At 44.6% G+C, this 15,787-nt stretch overlaps 1 protein-coding gene across 1 annotated transcript in view; it reads left to right on the forward strand.

Moving 5' to 3' along the window:
• Nucleotides 1-7,290, forward strand: part of ZNF175 (zinc finger protein 175) — a 16,289-nt gene extending 8,999 nt beyond the window's left edge. Inside the window, exon 3 of the mRNA XM_019634635.1 lies at nucleotides 5,214-7,290. Coding sequence (XP_019490180.1) covers nucleotides 5,214-7,045 — 1,832 coding nt within the window. The 3' untranslated portion in view covers nucleotides 7,046-7,290. The remainder of the gene's footprint in view (nucleotides 1-5,213) is intronic.
• The last annotated feature ends 8,497 nt before the right edge of the window (nucleotides 7,291-15,787 follow it).

Genomic DNA, 15,787 nt, shown 5'->3' on the forward strand with positions numbered 1-15,787 from the left:
GTGCTCTTCCCGGGTGAGGCAGTCAGTTGCCGGCCATTGGATGGCCGGTATTGGCAGCTCACGTTGGCTGCCAACCTCTCACGGTAGGTCACAGCAGCCCACTGCCAGCCCCGCTGCAGCCTATGCCGTCGCTGGCGACATACAGCAGCCCAGCTCTAGCTTGAGCTGTTGTTCACCATCTTAGCTCTAGAGGGTGCAGCGTCACTGGCCCCCATGTGGGATCTGAACTGGTAGCCCTGCTGCTCAGAGCTCGCACTCCCAAGCCAACTCTTTTTTTAGCCGAGCCATCCTGCCACCTGTTGGCAGCTCAGCTCGGGCTGGGAATCGAACTGCTGTTGCTCAGAGCTCAAACTCTTGAGCAAGCTCTTAACCAACTGAGCCACTCAGCCGGCCCCCAAGCCAACTTTCAACCAACGAGCCACTCGGCCGGCCAACCCTTTTTCTTAATCCTAGTGGTAAAACCATAAAGCACCTCCCTATTTTCTCAGGGTTGGCTTATTCTGTTCCTCATGTGATTTATAGATTGACATCATATATGAATTAAATCAAGATGCTCTTGACCGATTTTATTACCACAAAGATTGAGGTTTTGTTTCTTTTTTTAAAGATTTTTATTGGGGAATTAGGGAAGGGGAACATTGTGTTTTTCCAGGACCCATCAGCTCTAAGTCCAGTCGCGACTTTCAATCTGGTGGTGGAGGGGTGTGTGCATAGTCCACCATCCCATGCAGGAGTTGAACCGGCAACCTTGTTGCACACTTGAGCCACCCAGCCAGCCTTCGGCAGCTCACGGCTGCTCAGCTCAAGGTGCCATGTTCAGTCTTAGTTGCGGGGCGGGGCGCAGCCCACCATCCATGTGGGTGTCAGACCGGCAACCTTGCTGCTAAGAGCACGCGCTCATACCAGCTCGGGCGCAGCTCATTGGCCCATGTGGGAATCAAACCAGCGACCCTGTTGCTCAGAGCTCGCGCTCTTAACCAACTGAACCACTCGGCTGGCCCCTTTTGTTTCTATTTTTTTATCAAAAAAAGGTTTTGGTGCAAAATACAGTTATGCAAAAATATAGTTATTTCCTACTATGTAGGATTAACACTTTTTAGTGACATTATCATCGTGGCCACATATTTCCAATTTAAAAATGTACCTGAATAGTTTTCATCACTCATCCTCTACTTCATTGTTTTCATATATTCTTTAATATCTACTATATAGACACTATATATATATATATATATATATATATATACATATATCTAATATATACAGACAATATACATTGTCTATAGGATGATTCTACATATGGTCTGTTGATTATTTTGTACTCTGCCTACTTAACTTTTTTTTTTAAGGTTTTATTGGGGAATTGAGGAAGGGAACAGTGTTGGGGAATTGGGGAAGGGGACTTTGTGTTTTTCCTGGACCCATCAGCTTCAAGTCGTATTGTTGTCCTTCAGTCTTAGTTGTAGAGGGCACAGCTCAGCTCCAAGTCCAGTTGCCACTTTCAATCTAGTTGCAACGAGGGGCGCAGCCCACCATCCCATGCGGGAGTTGAACCGGCAGCCTTGTTGTTAAGAGCACGTGCTCTCACCAGCTGAGCCATCCTGCCACCTGTTGGCAGCTCAGCGTCAGCTCAGCTCGGGCGCAGCTCACTGGCCCATGTGGGAATTGAACTGGCGATCGTGTTGCTCAGAGCTCGTGCTCTAACCAACTGCGCCACCCGGCCAGCCACCTACTTAATTTTTATTATGTCATTGTTAAGCATGAGGAAATCATTCAGGATATAAAAATTATTGAATTTCTGAAGATAGGCAGAAAATATTTTCTTCTATTTAGAAGGATAGTTTAAATATCTGCTGAGTTAAATTCAAAGGAACAGAGATTGTAACTGGATAGAGTGGGTAATAGCATGTAATATGAAAATCATCAGCGTTTTTACATTAATCATGTCTAATAACTGGGGGGCATAGAGGGTGACTGCTTTTGAAGGTCAGAGAAAGAAAATGGTGTCACCTCAGAGGTGCAATGACGTAGCAAGACAGTTTTAAGGGCACAGTATTTGTAAATGTCCAATGAAGCAATTTTGAATCAGAACAAAGGAGCAGGCAAAGTAAGCTTAATGGGGATAGAGAACGTAAGTATATGGTTGGATTTGGTAATAAATTGGACTATTTTTGAGTCAGCATTATTAAGCCGTGTTGGAGAGCTGTGGATAAGCTTTTCAGCATAATTCTATTGTATAGTGCACATTTGTGGCAATGATTTAGATATCATCAGGTTCAGCAAGAGTTTAATGATCTGAATGAAATGAAAAGTTTAAAATGTTTCAAATATATGCCTGAATGTGAGATCCTCAGAATAAATGAAAGCCAATATTTGGGTAAAATTACTATATAAGAATGAAAAACGAAACAGAAAACCAAATAATTCGATTAAAAAATAAGTAAAGAAATTGAATAGCCATTTCTCCAAAGATGTTACACAAACATCCAACAATCATATGAAAAGATGCCCAACATCACTAATTATTAGGGAAATACAAATCAAAACCACCGTGTGATATCACTTCACAGCCATTAGAATAGCTACTGTTAGAAAACAGAAAATAACAAGTGTTGGTGAGGATGTGGAGAAATTGGAACCCTTAGTCACTGTTGTAATGGGAATGTAAAATGGTGCAGCCGCTGTGGAAAATGTAATGGCACGTCCTCAAAAAATTGAACACAGAATTACCATATAATCCAGCATTCTGTTTCTGTATATATTCAAGAGAACTGAAAACAGAGAGATTTGCAAACCCATGTTCATAAAAGCCCTATTCACAATAGCCAAGAAGTGGAAGCAACCCAGTTGTCTATTGATGGATAAACGGAGAAACAAAATTTGGTCTAAACATACCATGTAATATTTTCAGCCTGAAAAAGGAAGGAAATTCTGACACCAGCTACAAGATGGGTGAACCTTGACGAAATTATAATAAGTGAACTAAGCCAGTCACCAAAGGATAAATACTGTATGATTCCACTTATATTATCTACAGTAGTCATATTCATGGAGACAGAAAGGAGAATGGCGGTTGCAAGACCCTGAGGGGAGAGGAAAAAGGGGAGCTGTGTTTAATGGGTGTGGAGTTTCAGTTTTGCAAGATGAAAAGGTTTTGAGATTGCATGCACAACAGTGTCAATGTACTTAACACTACTGAACTGTAGACTTAGAAGTGGTTGATTTTATATTGTGTTTTTATCATTTAAAAAGTTAATGATAAAATTAAAGAGCATTCTCATTTTTAAAAATGCATAAAATGAATGAAGTTTTTTTTTTAACATGACAAGGGGTTTGGAATACAGTTTATCCAAGTGACTGAAAGACAAAAAAACAATATATAATGGCCATATCATGCTCAGTATTTAAATCTCTGGGGGCGGGGGGTGGGGGTGGCAGGGGATAAAGTAATAGTAAAATTTAGCCACTTTTTTTTTTTTTAATCTGCTCTGTCTTATGTTCTATACTAATAAATTGGGTTATATTAAGTAACATAAAGCTGAAAGTTATAACAGAGATCAAAGTCCAATATAATAATTTCTAGAATAATTTCTCTTCTGTAAGACAGTTCTAAAAGGCAGGTCAGCCAGTAGCCTTACTTTCTGTATGCACTCGGTTTTTTCCCTTGTCATTGCCACACTATCCTTTATGATATTGTTGAGCTGCGTGATTGAATGTGCATCACATCCAAAGCCAGTTCTCCTAGGTAGAAGAGGGGTGGAGGGTATTGAGAAGCTGTGGTTTACCGCCCTGGCCCAGAAGTGGGCATAATCTAGGCACATTCCATCAGCAAAAATAGTCTCACGGTCACATCTGATTGCAAAGGAAATTGTGAACTGTTATGTAGCTTTGCCGGCTATGTCCCTGGCCACAACTAACTTCTATGGAAGAAGGGTGAAACATTCTAGGGGACAGCTTGCTTGTCCAGTCTTCCAATATACCTTTCATGGGGCATGTATATATTCCTAGTCTCGAGAAAACAAATTTCAGCTTCATGGAGAGTTGAGTTTGGGCATAGGTATTCTCTCACTGCTTGGCTATGTCAGGACTGACACCTGAAGAGTTTTCCAGAGGATATACAGGGCTGATGGATTTGGTATTTTTACTACCAAGTGGAAGGAAGCTGGGAGATGAGTGACAATTTAGATCTGAAAGCTAATGAAGATGACTTTCAAAATAAAACAGCCAGTTATTTTTACTAGCAAATATTGGTTTATTTGGGACTAGCAGAGAATTACAATTTGGGACAAGCCTGCTCTTGCAAAAACTATAGGCAAGTCCAGCGAACAAAGGAGAGGAACCTTATTTAACAGAGAAAAAGGAGGGAGAGGGGTATTTTGTTCAAAAGTCCATTGGAGGAAAGCAAGAGTTCAGGGTGGTGATGACCTCTCGTTGGCAGAGTTGTGAGGGTTCCACTGGCTGGGCTTGTTGCTGGGCAAGGAGAAAATCTTCCTCCTGTGGGGGTAGTAGAGATACTTCTTGTTAGGAACGCAAAGTACATCTCTTGTTGGGGTCTCTTCCTGTCGGTGCCTGTAATTGACACTTCTTCCTGTTGGGGTGTATAATAGATGTTGAGGGTAATGTGTGAGAATGTCTCCTTCTGGCCTTTCAACTCCATTTTACATGAGATTTCCTTTATTCAGTTTCACAAAATCCTGTACTGTGAGCTTCTTCCTTTAAGCCTTGACTATTCACAGATGTTGTCCTATAACACTTGTCTGTTTTATCTTTGATCCTGTAGTCATCCCACTAGGTCTAGGTATCTAGACTGCCTACATAAGTGGAGCCAAGTTGCCTTTGTTCAAATCTAATTTTCCCCACGAGTGAGAAAAGTGCTTTTGGCCAATTATTCAACCATTCTGTGCCTCCTTTTTTTCATCTATAAAACAGGGACAATGCATGTAGTTACCACGTAGGTTGTTGTGAGGATTAAATGAGTTTAAGTTTATGTGTGTATCACATAGAACATTGCCTGGCAAATGCTAAGTGCTATACAGATGAGTGATTGGCATTTAATAAGGGCTGTGCGACTGTTTCCTCTCATCGCCAGCACCACCACCATTGTCATATGTCTCAGTTATTTCCCTGTGCTCAATCTTGTCAGATCCATATGATTTCCCCTCTATCCTTTTCTAACTATTCATTGTGTCTATTTCATCTTTTTCTCCTTTTAGGAGGGGAGTTTGGGTTTGAAACCCAACAACAGGAAATTTCTGAAAAAGCTTCATTTCATAATGATATGGCAGGCAAAGTCACAAGAGATGGTTCTTGGTGTTCTGTTTTAGAAGAACTGTGGAAAGATGCTGACCATACAGAGAGAGATCAGCAAAATCAAAATAAACCTTCACATCCTGGGGCCTTCCTCAACAAGAAAACATTCAATACAGAGAAAGACTGTGAATGTAAGGACCCTGGGGAAATCATTCATGTGAGGCCCCACCTTGTTTCTTCACAAAAAAGACCTCACAAACATTGTTTGTTTGCAAAAAGTTTGAAGCCTAACCTAGAAGTAAATCATCAAAATCAAAGCATTAGTACAAAATACCTTGATGAGATTGTTGGATCTGGTCAGCTATTCACTCATAGCTCTTCCAATGCCAGCTGCAAGAATATTCATACAGGAGAGAACTTCTGTGAAGGTAATCAGTGTACAAAAGTCCTCAGCCGTAAACAGTCACTCGCACAACATCAAATTCATACTCAGGAAAAACCAGATAAATGTACTGAATGTGGAAGGGACTTCCCCCAGAAGTCACACCTTAGGCAACAGAGATTCCATAGTGTAGAAAACCTCCAGGAATGCAGCAAATGTGGAAAAGCCTTCACTCCACAACCAAAACTCAGTGTACATATGACAGACCCTCCAGGTGACATACCTTATATATGTAAGGAATGTGGAAAAGTCTTCATTCAGAGGTCAGAACTGATTACACACCAGAAATTTCACACTAGAAAGAAGCTCCATAAATGCCATGAATGTGGAAAAGCCTTTTTCCAGATGTTATCTCTCTTCAGACATCAGAGAACTCATACAAGAGAAAAACTGTACAAATGCAGTGAATGTGGCAAAGGCTTCTCCCAGAATTCGACCCTCATCATACATCGGAAAATTCATACCGGTGAGCGGCAGTATGCATGCAGCGAATGTGGGAAGGCCTTCACCCAGAAGTCAACACTTAGCTTGCACCAGAGAATTCATTCAGGGGAGAAATCCTATGTGTGTATTGAATGCGGGCAGGCCTTCATCCAGAAGGCACATCTGATTGTGCATCAAAGAAGTCACACAGGAGAAAAACCTTATCAGTGCCGCAGCTGTGGAAAATCTTTCATTTCCAAGTCACAGCTCGATATACATCATCGAATTCATACTGGGGAGAAACCTTATGAATGTAGTTACTGTGGGAAAACCTTCACCCAAAAGTCACATCTCAATATACACCAGAAAATTCATACTGGAGAAAGACACCATGTATGCAGTGAATGTGGGAAAGCCTTCAACCAGAAGTCCATACTCAGCATGCATCAGAGAATTCACACTGGAGAGAAGCCTTACAAATGCAGTGACTGTGGGAAAGCCTTCACTTCCAAGTCACAATTCAAAGAGCATCAGCGAATTCACACTGGAGAGAAACCCTACGTATGCACTGAATGTGGGAAGGCTTTCAATGGTAGGTCAAATTTCCATAAACATCAGATGACTCATAGTAGAGAAAGAACTTTTGCCTGTTACACATGTGGGAATGCCTTCATTCAGAAATCAGAGTTGATTACACATCAGAGAACTCATATTGGAGAGAAACCTTATGAATGCTGTGACTGTGGGAAATCCTTCAGTAAGAAACCACAACTCAAAGTGCATCAACGAATTCACACAGGAGAGAGACCCTATGTATGTACTAAATGTGGAAAGGCCTTCAACAACAGGTCAAATTTTAATAAACACCAAACAACTCATACCAGAGACAAATCTTACAAAAGCAGTTATTCTGTGGAAGACTTTACCTAGAAATCAATACCTAGTATGCATTCACGTATATATAAAAGAAACCCTGAATTTCTGGAAGAAAAAAATCTCATGTGTCAGATTTAATTGTATGTTATAGAATTCATGCTTTAGAAAAGCTCTAGGAATGGATTGCATATCACAGAGTTAAACATTGTTTTATGTGAGGAAAATCACTCAAAAAACTTTTTTTTTTAAGATTTTTTTTAAAATTGGGGAGTTGGGGGAGGGGAACAGCGTTGGTGAATCGGGGAAGGGAAACAGACAAGTTGCTGTCCTTTTGGTCTTCAGTCTAGTTGTAGAGGATGTCGCTTCCTGGCCCATGTTGGTATTATCATCGCGTTCTTCCCAGGTGAGGCAGTTGCTCACCGGCCATTGGACGGCCACTCACAGTGGCACATGACAGCTCACGAAAGAGTGCACGCCAGCTGCCGGCCAGCCCTGCTGCAGCTTACGCTGTCACTAGTGACTCAGCAGCCTAGCTCCAGGTCGAGCTGTTGTTCACCATCTTAGCTGTAGAGGGCACAGTGTCACTGGCCTGCGTTTGGGATTCGAACCAGGGTCCAGCTGCTCAGAGTTGGCGTCCCAAGCCAACTCTTAATCAATGCGCCACTCGGCCGGCCCAGAAAAAACTTTTAAGGATGAGTGTGAAATTTGTCTACATTTGTACTACCCTTGTTAGGGATTATAAAATTCATCTGGGGAAGAAACCCTGGAAGATGTATTGAGAAAAGTGTTTCTATAGATAGTGGTACAAGGCAGATTGTTACCAAGTTATTTATAAGACAGTTTGTAGGGAATTTATATTAATGATAACCCTGTTTGATGGGGGATATCAATATTTTTAAAGTGCCAGCAAACTGAATTATGACTGCACAATATTATGTATGTATATTTATGTATGGACATAAATTTATATGGTCAGGTCAATATATATAGTCCATATTTGTACTATTATATATATTATATATGTAAAAAAAAAATATATATATATATATATATACACACACACACACCCCACCCTCAGTTCTGTAGTGTTTGCTACAATGTAGGAGGCGTGGATAGAGTATATATTTTTAAAAAGGATGTAATTGTATTTATCAAATTTATTCCCTATTGATATTTGTATTCTGAGGTTGCACAGTCAATAATTATCCATTGCTTTATATATATATAGACACATGAATGTACATTTTTGTTAAATGCCTAAATATGACTATAGTGTATACTGGTCTTCATGATGCAGTTTTGTTTTTTTTTCTTTTGCTCATGATTAGCGTAGCATTCCCCTCCCCCTTTCTTTCTACCTCCACCATCTATGGCGAGCCTCTTCATAAATAACCAGTGTCAACCTTTTAGTATGGATTCTTTCATATTTTTAAGTAGGCTCCTGTCATATACACCAAGAGTCAGCAAACGGCCATCTTTTTTTAAATAAAGTTTTATTGGAACATACTCATATTTGTTTATGTGTTATCTGTGGCTGTTTCATGTGCTCCAATGGCAGAGTTGAGTAATTGTGGCAAGACCATGTAGCCTGCAAGCCAAAAATATTTACTCTCTGGCCCTTTACAGAAGTTTACCAACACTTGTTATCCATACACACTCATTACTATGCTCATAATCACACCTATAAAGGACCTTTCCTCTTTGTTTTGTAAATATTGAATCTTCATACACATGTGTGCACCTTGTTCTTTTCACTCTACAATACAGCTGTCCAGTGGCTGCATGGCATTCCATTATGTGGACGTGCTGCAATTTATTCAACCATCCTCACATTTTTATTCATTCTTTCCCTTACTGTTTTTTTTTTTTCCTACAAGAAGCAGAATACCATAGTCTTTAAGTGGACAGGCCCAGGAGCCAGGTTCCTGTATTTGATTCTACATCAATTGTTAGCTAACTCATCTGTCCTGGTTTTCAAAAGGAAGATTGTAATAGTGCCCACACCCCACGAGTCATGAAAAGTAAGTGTATGTTAAGCACTTGGAACAGTGTGGAGAGAACCAGTGCTTGGTAGATTTGAGGGCGACCCTGAATGGACAAAAATTGACAGGATGGGGATTAGGGATGGCAGAGAGAAGAAGCGAGCAAAATAAACTCTCCTTTAATAAGAAATCAGGTGCGAGGGCTGGTTTCCCACCTGGGATTCCATTCCAGCCTCCAGATACCCCTCAGCTTGGCACTGGGGCTCCTGGGACTAAGAAGTTAATGTCCTTTATAGCGGAGCAATACTCCATTGTATAAATGTACTACAGTTGAATGAAGGAGCAGAGTAAACAGAAATGGTATCAGATATAGAGAAAGCTGATGGTTGCTAGTTGGGAGCGGGGTAGGGATGAGGGAGAAAGGGAAAGGATTAGACAGCATAAATACATAACTACAGTATTGCCACAGGGATATGAAAGTTTGAGGAATATAATTAATAATGCTGTAAATATTTTATAGGGTGTCAGATGGTCACATGTCTTGTTAGGGAGACCGCATCATAGGTGGGGTAGAGGTTTGATCACTGCACTGTACACCTGAAGCTGATGTATAATATTGTATGTCAACTATAAGTGACTATATATATATAGTCACTAGATGTGGAGTATAGAGTGGGAGTGGAATCAAGGGAATTGTAATAAATATGTATGATATGGGGGGAGTGGGGCGGCGGATTGGGGGAGGGGGGTTGTCACTTCAAGGGGTAAAAAGTATAACTATTGCACCGTGTTGTACAGCTGATACTAATTTTATTTTAAATGTGTATTTCACAATAAAAAATTATAATAAAAGAAGTTAATGTCCACTGTGAGGTTGGTGTAGGGGGGCTGCAGCTCCTTGGAGAGCAGCCTGTAGCCCACTGAGCTCGTGCCATCGTGCCATTGTGCCATCACCTGCCTTGGATCCAGGCTAGGAGGCCAGAACTGGGGGCGAGGGGTAGGAGGGGCAGCCATGTGAGCTCAGGTCTCTGGGACTGTCCAGGACCACCCCTCCTCCAACATGGACTCACCTCTCGGGGTTCTGCTTGTGTCTGGGGTCCTGCCACTCCTCCAGCATCTGGTGGTGGCCAAAGAGCAGGTGGAGCTGTGAGAGGAGCATTTCCCTTAGTTTAAGCCTTACAGGGGAGAGGATAAGGAGGCCAGATGCCTGTCTTCTCTGATAGGCCCGCCCCACAGCCCAGCCTCTAAGGCCAGGGTGCCTGTGTCCCCCTCATCCAGGGCAGCCCATCTCCTCCATGCCATGGAGGGACCTCCAGCTCCCTGTGCTAGGCTCCCTAGAGCAGGGCCCCCCACCTGGCAGCGATGTCATCGTCCTCACGATGCCAGCCCCAGCGTGTGTTGGGGAAGCCATTTATCCTCAGGGGGTGGTGAACAGGGCGCAGGGCAAACACCCCTCCAAGGTTATCTGGGTAGGGCAGTCTGGAGAGGCAGAGAGAGTTGGAAGCACAGGGAATTTCAAGCAACTGGCCCTGGCCCTCTGGCTAGGATCTCCAAGGTTAATTTCTGGGTTACCCCTTCTCAACTCACCCCTGTGTTAACCTCTCCCCTGACCCTTGAGATGTCCCCTTGTCTAATCCTGGGGTAGCTCTGTCCCTGACCCTTATGATGACCCCTCACTTGACCTTGGGATATCCACTCACTGAGTCATCTGACAGGCCCATCTTGTGACCCCATTGATGGCCCCTTCCTGACCCCTAGTTAGTCCCTCCTATCATTCGTTCCCCTTCTCTGACCTCCGTTAATCTCTCTGCCTGCCACTTTATTAAGTGCATCCTGACTCCCTTATTATTAACCAAATCCACCCCCACTTGACACCTACATCCAAGAGGATGATTCTTCATTGGATGAGGCCTTCCCGCAGACTGCTTCGTCCCCTTGCTGCCTCAGCCCAAGGGATCAGGGTCTGGACCTTACAAATGGACAGGTCCAGGGAAGGGCAGGGTCTGGCCAACAGTCCCCCTCCCTCCACCTATTTGTAGTTGAACTTGTCTGTGGCCACAGACACATGGGCAGGAGAGATGTCACAGGTGTAGAGGTTGCAGTTGTCCTCGGAGTAGGTTCACATCATGGAAGAAGACACAGTCCCAGTCCTCCTGCATCGCCTCCCAGAACCCCATGTTGCATAGCTTGCCCTGGTTGAAGGCAGTGTTGTTCAAGTGGGTGGACAGAGATACTCCGTGCTGCCCTCACCAGCAGGCAGTAGTGTTCCCCCGCCTGCCAGGCCAGTCCTCTCTTACCTTTTCAAGTGCCATTCTCTTACCTGGAACCCCTTCTTATACCCACTGTGGAGCTGGAAAACCCATACTTGTCCGGGAAGGTTCATTTCAAAGGTCACCTTCCCCTGGGAAACTTTTCTTGGATCCCCACCCCCATCCTACGTGGAGTCAGTAGTTTCAGCTTCTCAGCTCTCCCTCTTTGGCCATCTTCTAGGTTCTCAAGGATCATCACCTTCAAGAGGCCAACTGAGGGAGGCAGAGGTTAGGAGTGATCAGGGGCCGCCTGTGTCTGTTTCTGCTCCTACTAGACAATGACCAGGTCTGATGACCAAAAACCATGAGGCTTGCCTCTCTTCTTCCCCTTCTTCTTCCTCCACCATCATCATCTTCTTCATCACCATCACCTTAATCATTACCATCATCACTTATTATCATGTTCATCATCATCATCGCCATCATATTTATCATTATCTTCATTATGTTCAACACCATCAACATAACCACCTCAACTCCATCATCACTGCTACCAATATCACCATCATCACCATCACCAACATCACCACCATCATTACCATGACCACTATCATTGTCACTGTCACCACTGTCATCATCAGCAGCAGCATCTTATTTATCACTGTCATTACCAGGATCATCACTATCAAAACCATCATCACCATCACCATAATTTTCATCATCATATCACTTATTGAGCACTTACTATGTGCCAGGCATTGGTCTCACTGCTTTACATTCATTAACTCGATTAATTTCCTCCCCACCCCACCCAATGATGGAGGTATTATCATCATCCCTGTCTCATGAATGAGAAAACCATGGCACAGAGGATAAGCTGTTCCCCGTTTCTACAGAATTATTCTGAGTAATAGTGTGTTGGATGGATGGATGGATGGATGGATGGATGGATGGATGGATGGATGGATGGATCGATGGATGGATGATTAGTCCAACACTCAGACTACACAGATAGTGGTGGGCAATGGGATTCAAACAAGCATCTAACTGACCCCAAACTCTTTAATTTACCTCTTAGCTTTATTGCCCATTCTGGTCATCCTGATCTCAGAGAAGCCAGACTCAGTGAGACTAAGCCTTTACTCCAGACAGCCATTCAAGCTGATCCTAGACTCAGCCAGTCTAGACAAAACCTTGACTCTGATTTTTCCCAATTCAAAACTTCTTGACTCATAAATCCAGCCCCCCAGATACTCTCTGGCCCAGCTCAGAGAGTGACAACTTCAGAGGGCTCAGAGACCTCTGCCCTTTTGTGCTTGCCCCTCCTGCCACACCTGGTTCAGCACATATATGGCACAGTGCAGTGGCTGGCACTGAAGGAAGGGGTGTAGATGGAAGAGCAGGTGCTGGAGGTGCTGGGCTTGCCCATAGTAGGGCACCACTACTGCTATGTGGTGCCATGCCCAACAGTCGGGTGGTTGGTGTTGGCCTCCCAGCTCCACCAGTGGGTTCTTTTCCACCACCTGCTCCATCGTCAGGTTCTCTGGGATCATCACCTTCAAGGTGCCACCGGAGAGAGGCAGAGGCCAGAGATGATCAAGGCCCTACCCCAGAAACCCACAACCCAGTTGTATTGGGTTGAATCACGCCGCCCCCCCCCCAAATTCTTGAGACTGTGACCTTATTTGGAAATAAGGTCATCACAGATGGAATTGTTTAAAATGCGGTCATATCGGATTAGGGTGGGCCTAATAGGAAGGCCATGTGAAACCCCAGAAAGAAGGCAGCCATGGAGGCATAGATGAAAGTGATGCGCCAACAAGCAAAGGAGCGCTGGGGATTGTCAGCAGCCACCAGAAGTGAGGAGAGATGCATAGGAGGGTTTTTTTCTCAGCGCCTCCAGGAGGAACCAATCTTTGCCAACACCTTGATTTTGGACTGCTGACCCCCAGAACTGTGAGAGCATAAATTTCTGTTGTTTTAAGCCACCCAGTTCGTGGCGCTTTGTTATGGCAGCTCTAGGAAACTAATACAGCAGCACAAAGGGCTCTGAACTGCCCCAGTTGGCTTAAAGATGCCCTGCCCCCCTGGTTTTCCCTCCATCTCTCGGTACCTCTGCCTCTGATTCTTACCTTATCTCTCCCCTAGCTCCCATGTTTCTCTCTTCTCCGCTCAGCAAGCTCATCACCTTCTGTGGCTTCTCTTCCAAGAGACCCTAAAAGCCCTATATCTGCCTCTTGAGCTCCAACCCCAACCTGCTTCTGCATGTCTCGTCCTGGATGGTTCCCATGCCGCCCACTATCCCCACATCTCAGAATAGCCTCTTTCTCAGTAACCTCCCTCGCTGAGAGCTCCACGGTCCACCCGCTCGCCCCCAGCTGTGCCTCCATTTCTGTGGTGAACTGTATTTTTTTCCAAAGAGGGCCACAATAATATCTCTTACCCGACATGCCCTTCTTATAATGTGACTTTGACATTAGTGCTACTGAGAGGTGAGTCTATGCCCCAACCCCTAAAATCAGGTGGGCTTTTGTGACTGTTTCAATGAGTGGAGTATGGCAGAAGTGACACTATGTGGCTTTTTTTGGACTGTTTATTCATTTATTTTTAAAATTTACTTATTCATTTTTTTAAATTGGGGAATTGGGGGAGGGGAGCAGTATTGGGTAATTGGGGAGAAGGACCAGACAAGTTGTTCTTCAGTCTTAGTTATGGAGGGTGCCAGTCCCCATCTGGCTGCCCGACAACACCTTGTGGCCTCTAAGCTCAAGGTGCTGTGTTACAATCTTAGTTGCAGGTGGACGTAGCCACCATCCCATGCGGGAGTCAAACCAACAGCTTTGTTGTTAAGAGTGAACACAGTATCCACTGAGCCATCCGGCCCACCATTGAACAGGGAGTCTTATTGTTAGGAGCATGTGCTCTCACCAGCTGAGCCATCCTGCCACCTGTTGGCAGCTCAGCTCAGGCGCAGCATCACTGGCCCATGTGGGAATTGAATTGGTGGCCCTGTTGCTCAGAGTTCATGCTCTTAAGCTAACTCTTAACCAACTGAGCCACCTGGCTGGCCCACTATGTAGCGTTTGAGGCTAGATCATAAAAGGCCATATGGCTTCCACCTTGTTTACACAAATACTTGCTCTTGAAGCTGTCAGCCCCCATGTAAGCTCTAGGCCACCACACTGTGAGGAAGTCTGAACTAGCCCACTGCAGAGACATCACAGAGAGCCCTTGAGATCACTTGAAGAGATCGAGGTGCCCAGCCAGCTCCTGCCACATCTGCCCCCTGCTGTTCATGCTCCAGCCATATCTCACTGCAACTGCATGAAAAACCTGGACCACAACTGCCCAGCTAAGCCCTTCCCCAAATTCCTGACCCACATAAACTTTGAGAGTTAATGATTGTTTAAAAACACTTAAGTTTGGGGGTGATTCATTATGATGCAGCAATAGGTTATCAGCATTCTCTCCATTATCCCCAGCTGCCAGGCCCACTGCCTTCTGCTTCCAGGTTCTGGCCCCTCCTCAGGGATTCTTCCTCACTCTTCAAAGCCCGAAGTGGGGTTGGAGGTGTAGGAGGCCCCTACAAACTTACTGGTGTAGGGTGAGTGGATGGGGGCAGTTGGGCAGATCTGCCTCACTGATGTCCAGAGAGTGGATGTGCCTGAGGTTGGCGTACACGTCCTGCTGAGGGATTCGTGGAGAGGAGACCTGGACCACAAAGGGTAGCTCTTCACTCACCCCCCAGCTTGTCTTGTTATGAGGAAGCTCAAAAAGGTGGTGACGCCATAGTGGTGGTGGTTTTGGTAGAGGAATAACCCCACAATCAGCAGTTGTACCCCCAGAAATAATAACAGGAGCCCCCTCTGCTCTTCCACTCTGGGAAAGAAAACAGAAGGTGATTCCTCCCGTTTTTCAAACCCCTCACTTTTGTGCCATGGGGCTCAGTCCCAGTCTCCTGCACCCATCCTTCCCTCACTGGCTTTGCACACTCCACAGAGGGGCGATCAGCGTGAGAGACTTGCCAAGGCCACTCAAGGCCACACGATCTGGGCGAAGAACCTGCCTTGTGCACATCCCCAGCCTCATTTCTTTCAACCTGGTCCAACCCTTTGGTCACACTGGACACCAGTGGGGCTGCCCCCTTGGGCAAGCAACTCAATCTCTCTAAGGCTCGATGTCCTGGTCTGTAAAATGGGGCTTATAGCTGGATCAGGCTCATTGGGTTGTTGTGCTATGACACGCCATGTGCATAGGCCAGGTGTGACACAAACTCCGCATTATTCCAGAACTAGGCTAGGTTCTTTCATATCTCCAGCATCCTGTATGGAAAGGACCTACCCCACTCCTGATCATTCTCGGTGCCCTTCCTTTCCATGCCCCTAGTGCAGTGGTTCTCAACCTTCCTAATGCCGCGACCCCTTAATACAGTTCCTCATGTTGTGGTGACCCCCAACCATAAAATGATTTTCGTTGCTACTCTATAACTGTAATTTTGCTACTGTTATGAATCGTAATGTAAATATCTTTTTGTTTTCCGATGGTCTTAGGCGACCCCTGTGAAA

Source organism: Hipposideros armiger, unplaced genomic scaffold (assembly GCF_001890085.2).
Source record: "Hipposideros armiger isolate ML-2016 unplaced genomic scaffold, ASM189008v1 scaffold_1781, whole genome shotgun sequence".
NCBI lineage: Eukaryota > Metazoa > Chordata > Mammalia > Chiroptera > Hipposideridae > Hipposideros > Hipposideros armiger.